Source organism: Macrobrachium nipponense, chromosome 31 (genome assembly GCF_015104395.2).
Source record: "Macrobrachium nipponense isolate FS-2020 chromosome 31, ASM1510439v2, whole genome shotgun sequence".
NCBI lineage: Eukaryota > Metazoa > Arthropoda > Malacostraca > Decapoda > Palaemonidae > Macrobrachium > Macrobrachium nipponense.
The window spans coordinates 44,026,693-44,049,766 of NC_061093.1; the positions used below are offsets into that span (position 1 = coordinate 44,026,693).

At 35.2% G+C, this 23,074-nt stretch overlaps 1 protein-coding gene across 3 annotated transcripts in view; it reads right to left on the minus strand.

Annotated features, from left to right (window-relative positions):
* LOC135206936 (potassium voltage-gated channel subfamily H member 2-like) overlaps nt 1-23,074 on the minus strand; it is a 1,544,997-nt gene that overhangs the window by 162,313 nt on the left and 1,359,610 nt on the right. For all 3 annotated transcript variants that reach the window (XM_064238441.1, XM_064238442.1, XM_064238443.1), the window contains 2 exons: nt 12,699-12,874; nt 5,332-5,367 (listed from right to left, as the gene is read on the minus strand). In XM_064238441.1, coding sequence (XP_064094511.1) covers nt 5,332-5,367; nt 12,699-12,874 — 212 coding nt within the window. The remainder of the gene's footprint in view (nt 1-5,331; nt 5,368-12,698; nt 12,875-23,074) is intronic.

Consider the following 23,074-nt stretch of genomic DNA (forward strand, 5'->3'; position numbering starts at 1 on the left):
CAAATTAATGATTACGAGTAAAAACACCTGATACTACAGTTCAGATTAATAATAAAAATGACAGAAAAAAAATTCCAAGCACTACATACAACACACAGTACTGCCTTACGTAAAACTCTATGAAAAGTCCTTGTGATGCTGCTCTTACGATACGTATTCAGCCATGCAAAAATGTCAAAGATTGAAAATCCAGAAGTTCATTCAGATCATGGAAATGTCATATATATATATATATATATATATATATATTATATATATATATATATATATATATATGTATGTATATGTATGTATAGTATATGTATGTATATAAGTATATATATATATATATATATATATATATACATATATATCTATATATTATATATATATGATATATATATATAATGTATATAAAATATATCATATATAATTTAAATATTTTATATATTTTATATATATACATATACCAAAAAGAAAACCAGCAGGAAAAATGAAAAGCAGCAGTACCTAGCGCTTTCATGTATTCTTGGTACACCTCATCATATACTGTACCCTGATGAGGTGCATCAAGAATACACGAAAGCTCTAGGTACTGCTGCTTTTCATTTTTCCTGCTGGCTCTTGATATACAATCTTCATGTGTTACTTGTGATCGTATAACAATATACATATACATATTATAAAAACATACATGTATATATATATATATATGTATATATATTATATATATATATATATATATATATATATATATATATATATATATATATATATATATATATATATATATATATATATATTATATATATATATATATATATATATATATATATATATATACATATATCTGTTCTTGAAGTGTGAACACCATAAGTAACGGCTGAAAATCATGCACATTTCCCTGAAATTCTGGATCTTCATTTGGTAAATGCATGCCACTACGTTAAGTGTATACCTAAACTCTCTTGGAAAGGCATCGGCTTTCGCCGTCTAGGCAAGCAATTAGAACGGGGATACATCTACTGCATCACAAAAAGGACGAGAATAGTTACAGCACACAATCTCACGGGTCAGTGAGTCCAAGCTCAAACCGTTGTAACCGTCGTGTGTTGCCAGGAATCAGAATTTTGATGAGAAGCTTAAGAAGGAAGCTTGCCAGAGCAGACCTTAACAAAATGAAGCCATCATTTTGAATAGTTACTATTTTTTTTTTTCCTGGAACAGACGACGGGGTGCAACAGCCAGAGCGAAGCCGTTGAAGCAGTGAGGCCGTGGGAGAGGGGCTTGGGTCGTGCAGTCAATTTAGAAATAGAATTCATTAGCGGTTGACAATGGAACAAAGTATCAAGAGGAAGTGATCCTAGAATGAAATCAATCCTCGTGATGACTGAGGCAGAGATAATTAACGAAGGAAGCTTGACTTCTTGCCAATGAGTGTCGTGCAGTCGGCAGTTAGTGTGATCGACCAGAGGCGCAAAATACGAGATCGAAAACATTAATAAGAAGCAATTGATGGAACAAAATATAATGAAATCACTGCTTATAACAGGGTGTGTTGTGAATCATACCAAGTAAACTGCCATTGATTTCATCCATTCATTCTCTTAGTTTTTAAGACTGTGGTTCCGGAAATTCTTTTTCATGCCTCATTACTGACCAACATATAACAGACTAGAAAAAATATAACTAAAAAACTACTTGTGTTTATTAAGAATCCATTGTCTTCTATAAACACGGTTTAATGCAGGCAGTAACACATCTCTCCAAACACCTCATGACTTTATTTCTTTTTTTTTTTGGTGTAAGGTTATATATTCCAAGCTTATTCAGTACTTTTCCACTAATCAGTCTTTCACTCATCTATTACCTGACCTCTGATCCATGGAATGACCTCTCCTACGTAGCGTCTTCATAATCATGTCAAAAGTAGTTGAAACCTTATTTTACCCAATTTGCAAATTTTCTTTTCATTCCAATTTGTAATTACATCTGGTACAATTCCCATCAATAAAGACCTACCACTCTGGCATCGTTTCCAGTCACTGGGTATATCGTACTTTTCTCAATAAAATTTAACAATTTACCGTTACAAGGCTTAACATCTTGTGATTCGGATATAGTAACGACCATTGCTTCAAACACTGTGTAGAATCAAGATACATTATTCGCTTTTAAATAAAACACACACATAACAATATATAAGATTATATATATATATTATCTATATATTATATATTATATATATATATGATACATAAATATATATACATACAGATTAATATACCCTTATCTATACTGTATGGTATCTATATATATTATATATATATATCTATCTATATATAGATATATATAGATATATATACTGATAATATTATATTTTAATATTATATAATATATATATATATATATATATATATATATAATATATATATATATCTTATATTATATAATTATAATATATATATATAAATATTATATATAAACCTTTCTATAGCACAAGTTATTTCTATATAAAAGATATATATATATACATACATAATATACATAATATAATATATATATATATATATTATCATATATATATATATATATATATAGTAATTATTTATTATATATTTAAATATATATATAATATATATATATATATATATATATATATACTATATATATATATATATATATATTATTTATATAATTTAAACATTTCTATAGCACAATTTATTTCTATATATAAAAAGCAAATATGAGGCACTAAGAAAAAGCTGCCTAATTCATCACTTCCTTGAGATCTGTATTTGTAAATGAGTATTTGGATATATTCAAGCAAACTTCTCTGCATATAACCTGTGCACACATGTACTGTTGAAATGCTTGTGTAAAACCATCATTGCTACCGTCCATTCAAGGCACGAATATACACATGCATACACACACAAATATATAATAAGGCAGCCCATGGCTATTGGTGGGTTCGGCTACCGGTGATCTGGTTGCCTAGAGACGAAAATCGGCGATTTCTTATGCCGATATGCGCCGATTTCCGCTTACTGGCGCCGATAACCAAAAATCGGCGATTTTCGTGATAAGCTCCGAAAATGGCAGATTTTCAGTTATCGTCACACTGTTGGAACGGAACCTCCCGATAACTGAGGACTGCCTTTTATATATATATATATATATATATATATATATATATATATATATATATATATATATATATATATATATATATATATATATATATATATAGTATATAAATATATTAAATGCATACATATATATTACGTATTGTTTCAGGTTTCGAACATAGATTGAGAATCTTCATGGCTGTCAGGGTCTACATGACCTTAATACCACAAAAGTTCATCTTGTAAACAAGAGGAGAAAACAACACACACTACATCACGATGCCTAAGTGGCAAAATTGAAACTATTTTCGTGCGGCTGAAAATTGTCTAAACTTGGCTTATTCTGACCTTCCCATTTCTCCATTTTCAAATGCAAGTCGCCACAGACTTCTGAATACTGATGGAACTTATGAATCTCACAGTGAAGTTAGGAAACAAAAAGCAACCCAATGAAGGCTAATTCTAATTCCTTACTCGTGTATTTATACAGTTTATGAATAGTACTCTACAGAATGCGCTGGTGTTTGTATTGATCACTTGTCTGTTTAAAAACTACAATGAAAGGAAGTAAGTTTCACAAGTTTACTGATATGTATAACTTGCTAGAGGAATAACCGAGTAATAAATGCTGATAAAGCCAGGGTTAGGTCTTTTACGAAAGAGAAAATGACATGTCATAAAATGAGGAAAACTGTAGACCTTGTTACAACTGCCAGCCCACGATGATCATTCTCATATTGTGTATTAAAGCATCAGCTTAACGTTAATTCTCAATGGCTTGTCTAAACATTCAGAGCATTTATGGGCACGGGACTATCATTTATTTCACATATAATTACGTGTCAAATTAAAAAAATATTTTTCTCCCTTCTTCCCTGTTCACCTTAACAAGTAGTGAATACTGAAAATGTTTGAAACGACAAATTTGACTAAACATACAGCTACTACCGTAAAAATACCAGATCTAGTTCTGTACTTACATATTATTCATTTTACCAAACTTCAGCGCATAAACGTTCTAAATACCCGTTCTAAATTCAAGTTTTAACTATGGATCCTACATTGCTATCATACATTTCCAATCTCCTCTTCTTTTTCTACATTTTTGCTGACGATTTACTACTTTCGTTTCTGTCTTTAAATTTAGCAGCATTTCAGACTTTATTTCTTAAGTCTCTTGACATTATAGTTTTTCGTTTACTGTGAATTGTGTGTGTTTGTTGCGTGTCTTCCTCTGTTGGGAAAAGCATATATGTTGAGTGAATAAATTCACTGACACTGATGCCATAATAAATATACGTACATACATAGATAAATTCATACACACACACAATATATACAGACACAAACATACAAACGCATTAAAAATATGTTAGGGCATACATGACATGCGTTCGCATTAAGAAATTGACTTCTAAGCATGTGTACTGTGGATTCGTGCGAACTGTTATATACGAGTCCACACTGGGTTCGATTCGGAGACTAGTAATTGATTTTTTCAAGCACTTCATCACCAGGTACTTAAAAGTCACTGCCAGACTGAATTCCCTCCCAGCAAGATCATATCCGGGTACGAATCCTGGTCATGAAAGCCAACTTTCTTCGGACAGATCCCAAGAGATTCACATCTACACAGATACCAGCGCGTTATTACATGCGTGATTTGGCAGTACATGTAATAGTGAATGTATGCACATAAGTTATATGAGAAAGGTCATGCATAATGCGAAAATCTAAGATTATCTTTCCTATTTCGCAATAAAATAATGAGAAGTATCAAGTACTGTCTACTTTTTACAGACATTTCCTTTAATTGTAATATTAATATTCGCGCATTTTCGTCTTTTAAGCCGACTGCTTATTGGATAAATAAGTTTTGTCAACTGGAAATTGTGCTCTTGTGTAATATGTGCAGCAGTGCATATATATATATGTATATAAACAATTTGCTTCCATCAATTGCTTGGCAGTATATAATCTTTGAAAACAATAAAAGAAATATAGATAATACATTTCATACGAAAAGTCCTATGTGCAGCTAATAATGATAAGAAATAGTCTGCTTTGCTTTTTTATATTTCTTTCTAAGTGTCGTTTGTGCATATTAGCGTGACTTTCAGTCAACTGGTAGTATTTGAGGCTGGGAGAGAGCTGTTATGTAATTTCTTTTTTAGTAGAAAAAACTGAGAGAACTTCATTTACTTTAATCTACAAAATTTACCTCTAAATCTCTTTCTGTTGAAGCAGTAGCGTGAGGCTGTGGAGAGGGTAAAAAGATAAGATTCTTTATTAAGGCTCAGGAAAACGATAGTACCAACGCCACAGGAATGAATGACGTACACTACCATACACAAGACCAGCATGTAAAAGGAGTCATTGGGTGAAAAATAAAGGAGACCAGGTACAAAAAGTTTCACAGAATAATACCAACCTATGGAAAAAAGAATCAAATAAACAGGAATGAGTAAAGAAGGTCTGTTACACATTTATATAAACAGGAGAGGTTCACAAAAAAGCATATAAGTACAGTCGAAATGAGCAGGAAATCAGAGCAGCATGGAATAAAGCGCTTCAAAAAGAAAAAAAAAAGAAAAAAAAAGTATGTACACGTGAAAGAAAAATAATAAAAGTCTAATCACATAAATCATAAGTTAACATTACGAAAAGATAAGAGGTGAAAATAGTCTTTCCGATGCGAGAAATGAAGGAGGAACCAAATCCGTACACACACACACACAGGAATGACAGAGATCACGCTTCGGTTTTGGGAGACACGAATCCACTGGACGGAATAAGATCCCCCTCCCCCTTCTCCTCCTACTCCTCACACAGGCATGGAAGGGTAGTGAGTGTCACGTGGCAAAAAGATCTCCTTCTGGGGTTAGGTCACACCTCACAGGGTCAGAAGGGAACTGGGAGGACCACTAAAAAGAGTCAGTCGTGTGACGTTAACGTTAAGTCGGGTTAAGGTTAAGGTCAGAGGACAGGGACAGGGACAGGGTCAATGCAGTCGTTTTTAAAGGGATACTTTGGAGGTCATGCAACACCACAGCTGCATCACCTTGCTTACCTCTGTTCCTGCCTGCAGGAAAGAAAAAAAAGAAAAAATGGAAACAATGAGGCAAGTCACACCATCTTATATTCTACCATTCAACTGGATGAGTAACAGTCAAAGATGCCACACAAAAATCTATCGTCCATCAGACAAGAGGTCCAGCTGCTGCTACAGGGACCAAATCGATGTTAGGCATAAATTGGCTGAAGCATTATTAAGAACAATTAGAAACAATCAATCAGATGGTGGGGAAGGGCACAGAGGCATGTTAGCCAACATTTCAGACAAGGGAGAAAAAAAAAACTATAATGCGAGGCACTACAACACGAAACAGGATTGTTTAAATAAACTTGATATTTTAAATCAATCGATGGGCTAATGTACATTATTTACCAGTTAATTCATCGTTAAAATATCTTTATTCTAAACAACACATCAATCAGACAAACTGGTCACAACTTTAAAAGACGGCGATATGGCATAAACTGTTGAACGGAAACAATACGAATATTACTGATTGTTAATCCACAAACATATACACAAGATCATTATTCACATTTAATGACTTATGGCATGTGTCATGTGACGTGAATATGTTGTGGCTACAAAGTGGTTGTAATACACAATTTCTGTTCTATATAACCCGCCCATAACGAAATGAAAGGAGAAATAGAAATTTATATCGAGTCGAGCTCAGGTCATTCTGCAAAGAGATTGAAAAGTGGGATTTCATTAAGTAGAGTATGTTAAGATCAAGTTGATCACAGGAATTTGTAGCAATATTTGAGTGGTTAACGACAGTAATTGAATGAAAAAAAACAAGATGTACACCATGTTTCAGAATTACTGAGCAAATCATATGATCTTAACAATGCCTTCTATTCCCGTTAATTTGAACTTCTACTTCGTTAAACCACCCACAGCAAAAGAACTATAGTAAAGTATACCAGAACATTCTGCACCATATCTGGTATCTAGCAGCGATGTCATCCTGTGGAAAACGGAGATCTGTGAAGCAGGCTTTGCTGGATTAAGCCGAGAACAGATATCACTTGAACAGAACTTTTGCCGTAATTGGACTGGGTCGAAAACTGGAAAAACAAATGGCATACAAATGTGTAGTGTGTGTGTGTGTGTAAAACGATTATGAACACAGGAAACAGCCTTTAAGTAGTGAGAAAAAGTGTTCAGACTCTACACCTGTACTGAATGTATTCGTTATTAAGTTGTTCCACACACGGATTTTTCATCCTCGACAATAAAACTTTCGACCATTAAAAGCATGGTACCCACTATGCCATCATGTATCAGCTACATGATGCAGTAGTGGTGTTGAAAAAAATTAATAGTGGCCAAATTGTACTGCAACACTCCTCACTTGTTCTCGCAGTTCAGCTTTCAAGGGCAGGATGTCTGCCGATGATGTTCTTTGCTAGGAGAGACTACTTTGGGGTGTAGTTGCTCTGTGTGCTGCAAAAAAGAAACTTTTGAGGAAAAAACGTAGAACCTTGTGGTGTAAGCAACGGCTTCCTCGGCGACCTCTGAAGGGAAGTTTCTATGAAATATTTTTGGAGCTACAAGTCGAAAATTCAACAGACTGAAAATTACACAAGAATGCCAATCCTTGCATTTTATAAATTGTTGGAAAAAATTGAACCATATATCTGTAAGCAGGACACCAGCTTTCGAGACAGCATATCACCAGGAGCTCGTTCTTGCAGGTGGAGGATCGTATGCAAGCCTCCAATATTCAACCAGGATTTCAAAACAAGAGCCTCGGTCTAATCATCCCCGAAACCTGTGAAGCCATCTATAATGTCCTTAGGGAGGATTATTTGAAAGTAAGGTTCAAATATAGGTACAAAGTACACTAATATTTTTTTATTACAAGAAACGCAGCTCATCAAAACACCATAACTTCGGAGCTCCAGACTTCTGTGATGCTTTGATTGCAGACATTTCCCTGTAGAATTGTCTCTTCAGGGTGTGCAGCTTTTTCGTAATGTCTTCATCCTGTCATCTACAGTTTACAAAACTCGATAACTCTGATTTTATGGTTTACAAGCTTGCACTCCTGATGTTTCTCATCTTGTAATGCTTGCATTTGATGTTCCAAACAGATGGATGTTCCTTCAGTAATTCAATAAAATGTAGTGTTAGTCCTTGTCCACTCAAGGGGTCGTGTTGAAAAAGTCGTTTTTCAACGCATCCATCTAACACTGCAAGCATCATGATGCATAGTGTGTACAGGGCCTTAGTCATATTTAGTCCAACTCTGAAGCTCACTTCAGCAAAAGTTTGTTTGTAAAAAATCTCATTTGAATACTGAAAGTTCTTTATAACTTAACTTACAAAAAAAGTGGTTATTTCTGCTAACGGTCTTCATTTCCGATAAGGTAACGCTGAAGTACTATGCAGCGTTCTACACACGGTGCTTCCAAAGCTATTCTTTCAAGGAATCAGAAACTACACACCGCAAAGGCCAAAAGTATTTAATTGAAAGGAAATTAAATAAACCTGAGTTTTAAAATATCATTCACAAGACATGTAACATCTATTTTTAGTGGGGGCGGGAGGGTTAGTACACGTGATGCACAATTACCTCTGACTCTGACCTGTAGTACAAATGAAAAAAGGATGAAAATATCAGTGCAAAAGAAAAGAAAAGAAAAGAAAAAAAGGAGTGTAAAGGGGATTTGTTATAAGTGTAGTTTTAATAAATAAGCCGGAGAGTTTGAACACTGATCGTGTTGTGAGAAAAATCTCACACCCATGACTGAACCAATCTGGAATCATGAGATGGATACTGTATGGAGGCGTTGCAGATATATCATCATATTTCCAAATTAAAAGGATACGTTGTTGCTTACGAGAACACGTGGTTTTATGTTCACCTGGTTAAAGAAGGAAACTCTCAATAATTATGTATACAGAAAAGATTATGTATACAGAAAAAGGTGAAGTATTCATTCAGGAAGCTTTAGAATTCGAAGCTTTTCTTCATCAAATGTCAAGGACTAACGCGAAGAAAAGACGAAGAGGGAAGGTGATTAATTTTAATGATATCCTGAGGAGTACGAAGCACTGACATCATTTATGACATTGTTGATAACGCACATTTATAGTGAAACAAGGGTCCATAGAAAACAATAAAATGTGTCACGTACATACGTACAAGGACTGATCGATACCATAGTCCTAATAATCAAGAAACAGACTAGGTTGACGAATCAGCATGCAACGGTTGTGGTAAAATTTGGGTCAGAAGAACAGGGCACTCGATATCCCAAAAATTGACTTGAACACAGAAAGACAGTGTGAAACGCTTCAGAGAAGTTACCGATTTCCTACTAATACAAGAACCCGACCATAACTCCAACAGTAGCGAGTCCTCGCTTTTCCAAAGTACTTGTCCGTACTTGAGCTCCGGAGATTCTAGGAAAATGCCGTCAATCAGACGACACACAACACGAACCTACAGAAGGACCAACTACAATAAACTGAACTCTGTAGAATCGGTCTTCATCTGCGTTCAACACTACATGAGCAAGTTAGGTAACATTGATAATTCATCCATGGTTGTTGCTCTCCACTTGAACGATGCATACATATATACACCATCTAACTTGGCTTCATTGCCAGATTTCAAGGTGCCAAATTGCAGAAATTTAGTGAATATATATAATATATAATATAATATATATATATATATATATAATATATATAAAATATATATATACATTATATAGTTTATATATGTATATAAATATAAAACGTGTTCATGTATACATATAATCATATATGTAGATCTTTTGCGCATCCTTTTTTAGTTCTATTTTACAGAGAGTACATTTGGTGTTGTGTCGAGTCCTCTCACTGATGTGCAATTGACCCAAAGACATCCAAGGAAAACTCAATATGAAATCGCAGAACGATATTTTTTGAATGTCTGCAGTATACAATGCCAAGTCAACAGTTTGATGTTCTCTCACAAATTTATCTTCCAAAATGGAGCGCACGAGTGATTTGAAATAAAATTTGTTCATAAATTTATAGTACTGTATTAGGCTGCGTAATTTTAAAGCAACAGAAGTAACTAACTCTTTCAATATAAATATAAAATCAATATTTGTTTTGTAGATAATCATGAGTCAATAGCAGGGCGATGCAGGTATAATGAAAATCATTCATATGGAACATCTCACCCAACACCGGAATAAAGAATAGAAAATAAAATACACCTGAAAAAAGGTCAAGTTCACGTTAGTTCAAACAAAAAGGTTTAATTAGCAACTCCATGGGAATCTTCCATTGATATGGATACCTTTAGGTTATGTTAATTTTCAGTGTACAGCCATCTGAATCACTAAGTAAAATAAAAAAAAAAATTATTAAGCGATGAACTTTTATAAAGGGGGAAAACATTTATCGTTTTATACAATCCCTACATAACCTGCTCATTCCAAATAAATGACTGACGTGTGAATTTGGAGGAAAATATGATCTTGGTGGAAAATATGCTTGTAATTTGTGTGCGGTGATGCAAACACGTCCAAATACGAGGAGGCACATCGGGTCCAAATAGGGAGACTTTCCTGTCGTTCGTTCTGACAAACAGGTCGACGATTGCACAAGCATATAAAAACAGACTCACATGAATACATATTACTAACACCTCCGACAATGACAATGGTTCAGCTTGCTCTTATATGGATTAAGCCAATTGTTGCGCCTCGCTTTTAAGAAAATTCGACCAGATGAGTTCTGTGATCCGCAACAGACTAAATTATATACATTACATGTATATATATAAATAAATGTATATATATGCACACGTACAAGCATTTGTAAACATACAAATTTTATTTGCATATACTGGCGCATACTGAAAATCTATTTAGATTATGTTTTATCTGTCAGCATTCATGACAATGAAACCCTCGAATGGAAAAAAAAATCATCCAAATTAAGATTAAGAAAATCCTAAAGGTATCCTAACACTCTGGGTAATTATATATCATTATTTGTCGAGAATAAACAGGCACATCAAATTTTTATCGCTTCCTTTACACGGTGTCAATCACGTTTTAACCCACAGCAAAACTTTAAGATACAAAACTGAGCATCTGAAGACATGGTAAAATCACACGTAAAATTCTCGATATCTGTTGAAAAAAAGCATCAGTGTTTTCATCACTGATTATGCGGCTGGATGGCAAGTCAACAGGTAACTGAAACGTGACAGAACAATGCATGAGACATCACTGTGTTCTTTTCAAGTCTACGCTCAACAGATTTCGCCATCTAAAGAGGAAATAAAAAAAAAAGGGATTTAGTAACCTCAAACCAATGCGAGAGGAAGGAAGAAATAATAAAAATTTAACTACAGTGGGGAGAGAGAGAACTAAACGGGACGTTGAGGTGACCACACAATCAGGTTACATGAAGTCTAGACACTGGAATATAAAGAACACATTAATGTTGAAACGATATCCATACGAATAAAATTACAGCTGGAAAGTAATAGGGGATTATTGACAACATCTGGCCTCTTGTCATTACTCAAAACGCATAAAATTCGGAAAATAGTATTTATCAGGGTTGAAGTATACGCTTTTAAACGGGCACACTTGCTCACATACAGTAGAAGGGGAAACTGATTGTTCTCTAGTTCCTCAAGGAGTCATCACATTTGTCGGGGTTTAGAGGGAAAGACATTCAAAGGGACTGAGTTCAACAGGTTCAAAATGATACTTGAAAACTCCATAACTCTGAAATGCACCAAGAAGATTATAGGGTACAGAGAGAAACTATTTCGGGGAGAGAAACAACAGAGCGTTGGCTAGTGAAATGCTATACGGAAAGAAAACAGAAGAGAAGTCTAGATGAAAACATCGGATAAAAGATTTAGAAATATTACAGGTCATCGTGTGACACATTCAGAGTCTTTAAACTTCAGATAGTGACCACAAACACTCACATTGGCATTTGTACTAAAAAATTCAAGGGGCAGGAGGTACCTTCTGCGACTTGCCAAGGGTACATCACTGGCCTTAGCCCTTATTCATAATTATCACAGGTTATAGGTTATTATTTATTTGCAGACTTAAGCATCCAAAAGCTACGGTAAAGATAGTTATTAGCAATGTATTCTACTTTTTAAAATGATCATTGTTAAAAAAATGTTATAATGACAAATTATAATAATGGTATAAATAGTTTTAATAACTGGCAAACAAATATAACAGCAACAACGACTTCCTGCAGGATGGTAATAAAAAATACAAATAGTACAGTGAGGATGAAATTATTATTATTATTGTTATTATTAGTTATAGTTATGAATAATAATATAATAATAAAATAATAATAATAATTCATCATGCTCCTCACTGTCCTTTTAATCACCACTGCTGTTACCAGCGGAGTTACTGTTTGCTTAACTTCTGCTGTACACCCTGACGTCACATTCACTGTCATCGTCATCGTCATCGTCATCGTCAGTGCAAAAGAGGACCTCGTCGCAAACTTACCTCAGAGTCGGTGACGAGGAGGAGGTCGAAGGGAATGGCGGCGACGACGTCGATGAGGAACCACCCGCGGAGGTAGTGGAGGGCGATCTTGCCGGGGTGCGAAACTACCTCGTCGTTGTGGTTGACGTAGGTCGTTCGGAAGTTGATGACGATGTCCACCATGAACATGATGTCAACTGCAATGGAGGGCGGCCACGTCAGTTTAAAAAAAAAAGGGGGGGTGGTGACGTCGATCTGGTTTCTGGTTTCTGTCTCTCACCATACTGGACGTTCGAGTCTGGGTACGTTTGTTCAATGTAATAACTACCTCTTTACTGTGCTTGGGAAGTGCCTGTACGCATTTTCGTAGTAGTAGTAGTAGTAGTAGTAGTAGTAAGTATAAGTATAGTATAGTAGTAATAATAATAATAATAATAATAATCTTAATAATAATAATAATAATAATAACATAAGTAATGGCTTCTTCAGAAGCGCTACGCTTGTATTGACTCTTCTCTATTTTTCGAATAGCGACTTTTTCAGTACTACTTAAACAGGCTAGTAGAGCGCCTATGGGGGTCATTATGTAATGCAGGGTCAAAATAGTAGTATATATTTATCTGTAAAAATTGAAATATAAATATATACACCGATCTTGACCCTGCATTTGATAATGACCTCCATAGGCGCTCCACTAGCTCTGTTTTAGTAGTACTGAAAAAGCCGCTATTCGAAAAATAGAGAAGAGTCTCTACAAGCGTAACGCTGCTGGAGTAGCCATGACTTTTAATAAAGTATGCTTGAGCGAAGGTCTGCTTCCTAAGTATAATAATAATAATAATAATAATAATAATAATAATAATAATGATAATGATAATGATAATGATGATGATGATAGTCAAGAATGGTGTCGAAAGACATGCTTCCTTCAGAGATCAGTGACTGAGTTTTTCGAAGGACTTGACAATATACCGAAAAAAAATCTAAAAATTGACCTCTCCAGCAGCAAAATATTAACCATTACACAAGTACATAAAGCCTGCATACACCTTTCAGCTAATACATTAATGCACTGGGAAAAATCATGTACCTCGTCAACGGTTATTTGATGGTAAAATGCCGCGTTCGAAGTATTTTAGTCCTACCAAAAAATCTACTCTGCCAATTTCAAAAATTATGATAAGCACGATTACTGCGGTCATTCCACATATGCAATACTTATACATGAATGCAGACATGCGATTATCACGAGTTATATGCACGTGCGCACATTGGGTACAATATACTTTACATATGAAATGATAATTTCATTTCAATGAGACGGTAATATGACCTGAACCCATCGTCGAGCACTGAAGAATAAACACCGAAAAGTGAGGAACGCTGAATTATCTAAACTATAAGCAATGCAGATAAAAATCCTTTGTTCACTTGGCAGGTGAAGGCTGAGAGTATTTAAGCAAATACCGTCTCTAGGGTAGAAAATTGATCTTTTCCAAAGCGCCACTTTAGTGTAACACCTTCATCTACAGTCAGGTCATCCGACGCCACAAAAACTTAAGAACACAAATAAGAGAAAAAAAAATGGAGATATAGGTCAAATAATTATACTTCCCTAAATGGAAAGATGAAGACACAATTGCGGTTATTTCCAAGAACATAAATGATTCTGAGGGGTATGAAGGGATTTTTAGACTCTCATGCAGGAAATCTACCAATTAGCCTCACTCATTTACTTCCAACGTGAACCATAAGAATAGTATCATCTTTTGTGTCCTTCTTTGAAACTCGGATAATAAGACCTCATTCTGATTTCCCCATCTTTCCTGAATCAACACTTAAATCATCTTTGTCCAAATACTCACTCTTTGATTACATTTGAGCGATATCTCTATGACAAAAATACTCGCATTTCTCAGGACTTAGTTTTTATTGGAGTCTGTCACTCGAAGTCAAACAAAATGAGATTCCGAAATGATTGTTGAAATGTATTGGGAAACAGAAAAAACTTGTCACGTTTCCATATCACACGAGTTCTAACGGACAATTGATTAATTTGTGACAAGCTTGAGATAGTTTGGAAATCGGTCACAGTCATCATATGTAATTAATAAATAATTTTGAAGGTAGAAACATTATGCAGATTTAAGAGTGCGTCAGGATACACGTTGTGCAAATGAATATCTATATCACAGTGAGCGAACAGTATATCCATTCATCGAGAATGAAGTCATAGGTGATAAAGAATTTGAAAATTAGTCTGATCTAAGCTCTCTCGCTCTCTCTCTTCTCTCTCTCTCTCTCTCTCTCTCTCTCTCTCTCAAATTGAATACCAACAAACGCACATGGAAAAACCACATTCAAGCGCGCACGCATACACACACATACATATATGTGTGTGAGTACATTAGAAATTTATCTATCTATCTATCTATCTACCTATCTATCTATCTATCTATCTATCTATACATATTGTTACATTTATATATCGCCTCGCCTCCTTGGGTTTTGAAATTTACTGTATTTGCTAAAAGAGCAGCTATTTTTACCCCTCCCCCACCTTTACGACTTGGGGGATCGGCATGTCCCTTCTGCCTTAAAGATGGGGGAAATAATTCGTTAACGACTAGAGACCTAGTGTAGGATAAGAAGGGCAAGTCGTAGGGGTTATATGGGCTGCTGGGTAGGCTTTAGGTAGCCCTAGCTTTAGACTTCTTTTCCCACAAATCCGTTGGCTATGTTTTGCATCTTTCCAGACAATGCTGCAGGCCGTGCTTTGACCCGAGGTTCCCTGCGAATGTCCTGAATTCGTCCTCAGTCGACTCCAGTTCCTCTGACTTGTTGTCAGCCCTTTGTTCATCACATGCGCAAGCCACTAAGGTACGTCTCGAAAGTGCAAATTCCAACCAGCCCCTATTTCTCCAAGACGAATCTTGCTATTTCCATTTTCAATTTTCCATTTTCTCACTCCTCTAACGAACATCCTTTGTCAACCCTTGTAGCACGTGCCACACCTGTGACCTGTCCAAGATTAAGATCTCCACTGAGCATTTCATATAAGCCCTAGAGTTCCTCCCCTCCATAGTGCACTAGCTGTAATATTGTGCAAGAAGTCTTCATTTTTATGTTGTATGTAATTTGGGAATTCCTTTCCAGATTGCCCCAGCTGATTCCACGCTCCCTGTCTCCTTACAAACGCTTTTATTACCTGAAAACAGAAATTTGGAAACCAGCTTTGCAGTAGATGTTGAATTTGGCCTTTTTTTCATATTGGGAATGATAAGTGTTATCCAGACAGTACACGGCGGTCTTTCCACGTGGCCTATATGCCTTGCCTTTATCTCAGGCAATTCAATGTTTTGCTTTGTAAATAAACTAAATTTAGATAATCAGCTGAGTTTTCTGGCGACCTTCCAGGAATAAAACAATCCCATAAACTCAAGGTAAGTCATAAGCGCTCCATTTTTCCCTCTTTCCCCTTACGTTTTTGACTGCTGGGTCTAAAACGTAATAATATAGGGTATACATATATATATATATATATATATATATATATATATATATATATATATATATATATATATATATATATATATATATATATATATATATATATATATATATATATATATATAAACAAAACAAAAACTTTCTTCTGAAGATTGAAAAAGAAACCCACAAAATCACTGTGTAACGTGTTTACTTCTAAGTATATTTACATTTAATTTCACTCCACACTCGAGTACTTTCAGGCCCTATCTGTGGCCCATTTTCAAGAGATGTTTGGGTTGTCAGAAGACTGCTGGGCCTTGACCCAGGCTGACACCCAAACATCTCTTGAAAATGGGCCACAGATAGGGCCTGAAAGTACTCGAGTGTGGAGTGAAATTAAATGTAGATATACTTAGAAGTAAACACGTTACACAGTGATTTTGTGGGTTTCTTTTTCAATATATATATATATATATATATATATATATATATATATATATATATATGTATATGTATGTATGTATGTAAATATATATGTACACTGGAAATTTGTTTGTGTGTATACATTACGCAGCGCTACAGGAAATAATCCACAACTTCTCGATATCTTGTTTTCTGAATTTTTAGAATGAGATAAAGAGACTCTCCAGACACGAAAGGATTCAAATAATCGCATAAGCTTTTGTGCTGCTGTTTCAACTGCGGGTTCACCACTCTAGCCTTGTTCTCCTTAACCTTCCTCTTCTACCAAACTATAAACGCCAAACAACTCGATCCATCCGTTCGTTCACGTGTTTCAAGAACATTCTGATCCACTAGACCTATGCTACGATAAGAACTTCTCTCTTTAACCTGCTAGCGCAGAAAGCATCCCGTACTGGCTGCTCTACGAGCAAGAGCCCGCGCTGGCATAAGGCCAGCTTAATCTTAAAGAACAGAAAGCATCAACTAATCAGAAATTGATCCTAAATGTTTCTGGTTTGAAGTTGGCCTGAAACTAATTCCTTTCTGAAACATAACATGAACAATTACATAAGTTGCCAACAATGGACAAAGTTGGCAAATTTAAATCCCCTTCCCATCAAGAAAAATTCAGACTTAACTTCTGGACGACGTTAAGTAAACATGACCTGCAGGCAATTACGCTAATACATTTCACATATCAGCGTGTCCACCACAGATGATGCATCTTGAGTTAAACTCATAGTAGAGTTAACAACTATCTCATTTTTTTTTCCGGAGAGCCATAGCTTCACGAGTTTTCGAAAAATAGGTTCCTACCTCGAACTCAATCCTTTTGGAAACGAAACCTTTTGGAAATGAAACCTAACGTTAGAGGGTTTATTTATTTTATTTATTTTTTTTTTTTTGTTAAGAGAAGATGCTGGGGGGGTTCAGAGAAGTCCACGTGGGCTGCTCAAGATTTCCGACTATATCAGTTCCTAATATGTCCCAGATAATAACGAGTCCGATGACAGGCACACGAAGGGGATGCTTATACCAAGCAGGCAATTTGAAATTCGACTGAACAGAATAACAAAATATGAAAGTAAGAGAAGAGCTTGGAAAAGATTTTGAATAATATCACTTACAGTTAACGAACACTTAAAAACTTATAAACTAACTTATAAAAATGCGGGAGCAGGCCACCAGAATTTTTTTTCTTCATAAATGCTCATAATAAAGCTAACAGACTTTTAGAAGAATATTTTCATCAAAGTAACCTTAGAGATTTACTTTATCCAAGAAATTCTTTACTTTTATTTTTGTTTAACTGAAATTGCTATAATTTACAATCATATAAAACATCCAGGAGACTTTTAATCACCATTTCGATACCTCTGGTTAGCGTTTACAGTGGTTTCTTTTTAAAATTCCATAAAAACACACTGAAAATTATGGTATTAGACAATAAATGAAGCTTTGCTAACACTGCAGTTTCAGCAGTCCCCAAAAGATGTTTGCTCAGCACACAGCCTCCTCGACACAGCTCCATGACAACGAAACGCAATTAAGCTCTGAATATCATCACATCATTTTTCTACTGCCCTATAGCGTAACTGCATTTCAGAAACGGTATGACGGCCATTGTTATTTCACAGAGAGCAAAATGACGATGTCCGTGGACGTACATAACGAGATTACGCTGGATGCGACACTCTGGTTGGCACTTGCACGCATTATAAATGACATGAATCAGTAGCAATCAACTTCAGGCCAACTTCGCTCCAGCAAAAATCTTCTAGCAACAATTCGGACAAATAATTATGACGTCAAGATCGAGTGTGTCTTCACTTCCTGATGCGAAACATGCTTGATCATTACAGTTATAAATTTGGGTATATAAAACATATCTTTGTCAACTAAACTGCGATATGAAACATGCTTGATCATTATGGTTATGAATTTAGCTATATAAAACACATCTTTTTCAACTAAACTGCGAGAGAGTAGTCAATTATGCCGGAAACTATTACAGAATCTTTAACTCTGTAATGTTCAGACTCGCGAAAGCGTGCGCGAGCTGTTCGTTATCTCAAGATTATGTAATTCCTCCACTTTCGTCTTGGCAGGATTTCAAACAACACGAAACGGCTGCCATCTTATATACTCTCCTTGACACATCTACAAGATATCTGTAAGAAGTCTTCGACAGCCTACTCCGCACGGTTCACGAGAGAGAGAGAGAGAGAGAGAGAGAGAGAGAGAGAGAGAGAGAGAGAGAGAGAGAGAGAGAGAGAGAGAGAGAGTTTGATTATCCTGGAGATATCTATGTTGAATTTGTAGAGAAGGATTAAATACTTAATAGCCAAAGGGGTCAATGATTGTACATCAAAGGCTTGTGTGCATGGCAAGAACAAGAAGAACTAAATAATAACAAGAATATTATCAAGTAACAGCAGTCTCCTAAACCCATACACGGAGTCACTTCCAAACCCATTAGCGCTTGCTTAATCTCACATTAATAAGTACTTAGGACTTCTGGTCTTGAACCCAATTTCCGTGTCCTTCATAATTTGCCAAGAACATTCATGTATGTATATGAATGTATGTATGTATGATGTATGTATATATATATATATATATATATATATATATATATATATATATATATATATATATATATATATATATATATATATGTATAGATATTTCATGTATATATAGTATATATATATATATATATATATATATATATATATATATATATATATATATATATATATATATATATATATATATAATAGTTTGTGTGCATATTATACAATAATTATATAGGTTACATGAAACTACTGAAGATCCGTCATTACAAATAAAGATGAAACAAAGAAATCAAACGATTCCTAAGAGACTACAATTTGCAACGTAGCTTTCATTATTAGGATTCCATATTGAAGAAGAGGAAGAAAAAAAGGAGGGAAAATATTCCCCGTTTTTCTTTTTATAAGGTTTGTCAGAAGTTCGGGTGACGATGCTTGACTGCTGACGTGACCAGAGTCCCCAAAAGCCTCTAATCAAAGCTTAGAAAATACAGCAGCCTTCACCACACGTCATTATAAAGCATAATACGGCGACCACAGGGATTTCAGCCGGGCGCTTTCGACATTCGACCCTCTCTGTATTTACTGGGAAGTTGCTGAAAAGCCGTACAAGGAAGAGAAAAAAAAACACACACTCTATATATATATACACACACACACACACACACACACACACACATATATATATATATATATATATATATATATATATATATATATATATATATATATTATATTATATATATAACTATATAAGAATGGACGCTGGCAACCAAACATCCATAATATAGCCTTGAGGAATTTGAGGAAGACATCTCGGGCATTTGCATTGTTTATTGCTAACGTTTCAAGGCCTAGCCTCGTTGCCAAAGCTGTAAAAATATGATGTTTAAATGTATCTGTATACATTTTTTACAGCTTAGATAACGAGGCTTGGCCTTGGGACGTTCGCAAGAAACCATGCAAATGCCTGAGATGTCTTCCTCATGATTCTATACATGGCTCTACATATATATATATATATATATATATATGTATATATATGTGTGTGTGTGTGTGTGTGTATATATATATATATATACACATATATCATATATATTATATATTATATATCTATATATATATATATATTATATATATATATATATATATATATATATATATAATATAATTCTCACATCAACTAATATATTAAATATGTCCCAAGAAATTAAGTTTTCTTCAAGACCAAAAGCTCATGAGACGGGCAACTACTTGTCTCTGTTAGCTCAAGTCCAAGGGAGAAAAAAGAACTTGGAGGAGGCTGGAGCTTAACCATGATAAAGGGACAAATCTGCTTCTTAAACCCAAGGCCAAGTGAGAGCCGGGAGAAGGAACAGGAATCTCTCAAACTTGGAATAGCAGTCACTAAACCGTGTACTCTGAAGGTTACGGATTTCCACTAGAGTAAACGCAGGAAAATAGGGCCTAACGGGTGTTACGAGACAGCCTTAAAAAAAATAACTGATTTTGAGCTCAACGGAAAAATGACCTAGAGAGAGAGAGAGAGAGAGAGAGATCATGTTTTAATCATGTTAGGAGGAGGAGAAAAAGCAGCAGTATCCAAATTTGTGAGAGCGATATTCTGAACAGAACGGATCTAAGACGAAAAGAATTGACTATATCCGAATGACACGATCTTTTTTTTTTTTTTGAATTGAACTGAATATTTTGAGCACCTTTACTCCACAATAATTTTAAGCAATTTGGACACACAAATATTCTAATTATAAAAAAGAAAGGATAAATTCAATTCTCATAAATTTAAGAAACTGATGCACAAGAGGATAAAGAAATTGAAAAACAATCTTGGAGCAATAAATGTAATGAAGTTGCAGGAATCCCCATTCCGATAAGCTAACGAGATTGAGGCTAAAAGATGGGGACAGGGTAATTCGGGACTGCGTGCAATCGCCGAAAGAGAGATGGTAAGTGCACGGAGAAGAAACAGGGAGGGTCGAGACCTTCATTGGCAGAGGGCCTCGGTTTTCACTCAGGTGAAGATGAGATCAGGATGTCAGATGTCCTCTTAGTGCAAGATAACGTCCTCCTTCCAAGATATAGTGACCCCGCAAAATCTGATATATATATATATATATATATATATATATATATATATATATACTATATATAATATATATATATATATATATATCTATATATATATATATATATATATATATAAGCTTGGATATTAGCATGAGAAGGAAGGAATGACCTAGGCTCTACTACCAAAGCAACATTCCGCCTTGTGGAGGGTAAAAAATAAAGGCTATAGATGGGCTTGTATGTCTGCCCAACTGGAATTCTTTGGAGCACACTGAGAGAGAGAGAGAGAGAGAGAGAGAGAGAGAGAGAGAGAGAGAGAGAGGTTGAAGTAATGACAAGACAATCATCTGATGGTCCAAAGAGGGAATACATCTTCTAGTAGCACGAATAGTTTGAGATAAAAAAAATCAAGAATGTTAAAAACACAGTCATGACAATCAGTAACGTGTGAAGCATTCTAGCAAATTTGTTCATGAGCATGTGAAAGGTTCAAGACAATTTGTTCAGAAACATGCAAAGGGTTCTGGATAATTTGTTCAGGAACATGCAAAGGGTTCTGGACAATTTGTTCAATAACATGTGAAAGGTTCTCGAAAATTTGTTTAGGAACACGAAAAGGGTTCTGGACAATTTGCTCACAAACATGTGAAGCTTCCTAGGTAATGTTCCACCTCGTTCTTAAAAAAACACAAGCCAAGTATACCTAATTTCCTCAACAGCAATCAATCTCTTGTGTACGAAAACTCTTAGAGAGAGAGAGAGAGAGAGAGAGAGAGAGAGAGAGAGAGAGAGAGAGAGAGAGCGGCAAAACTGGAAGAAATCACGACAAATAAATTGAGAAGAAAATATTATTAGATTTAAGTAAAGTCACCAATGATCGTTCATCTCCCTTTTATCTACTATCTCCTCTTTAATCGAATTTTTCTAGCAAAAGCTACAGCTGCCAGGCAAGCAAAATACTAGACGACGAATAACTCTATAAAATTGGCCTAATCTTTATGAACGACCACCATCTGACCGACCAAACTCAGCACCGACAACATTTAAACTTTAAATTCGGAGTTCCATCCTCATCTCTCCGCCATCCTGAAGGTCAAATCAAGCCACTGACGACGTTTGCTTAAAACTTGAAAGACAAGAGACCCTAATTAACTCTTGGGATCGTTTCCAGAAGATGATCTGTGTAAGGAACAATACTTGAACCGAGCTTCAATTACATTTAGGAAAACAACGAAGATCTCTTAAAACAAGGGATTCCTTTCTCTCTCTCTCTCTCTCTCTCTCTCTCTCTCTCTCTCTCTCTCTCTCTCTCTCTCCTGTCACAATAAAATCAGTCAGTCAGTACCTTCCTCTCTCTATGGTTACTAAACAATCCCATGGTGTGACGGAAATGAAGTTTAGACTGGTCAATTTCTTAATGAGGACGGCATATTTCAAGAGTACTATGAAACCACGGTAACTTATTGTTCAAATATATACCTTGAGCTGTTTACTAAATGTAACTGCCATTCAAAAGAAAACTAACATTTCCGTTTCTTAAAAGTCCCCCATTTTCCGTCGATTTAAATAACTCCAAGTAAGTGGCCTTTCTTAGCTCTCCAAGTGAGCGGCTTTTCTTAGCTTCATTGTTCACAAATGGCGAATGACTTCAAGCTTTCTCTGCATAAATTGTAATTATTACCACGCCAATGAAAATGACAGAATAAGACATGTTCTGGCACTTTACATTAACCTAAGAAGAACACGTTCCCCGTAGAAGATACCTATTACATCATT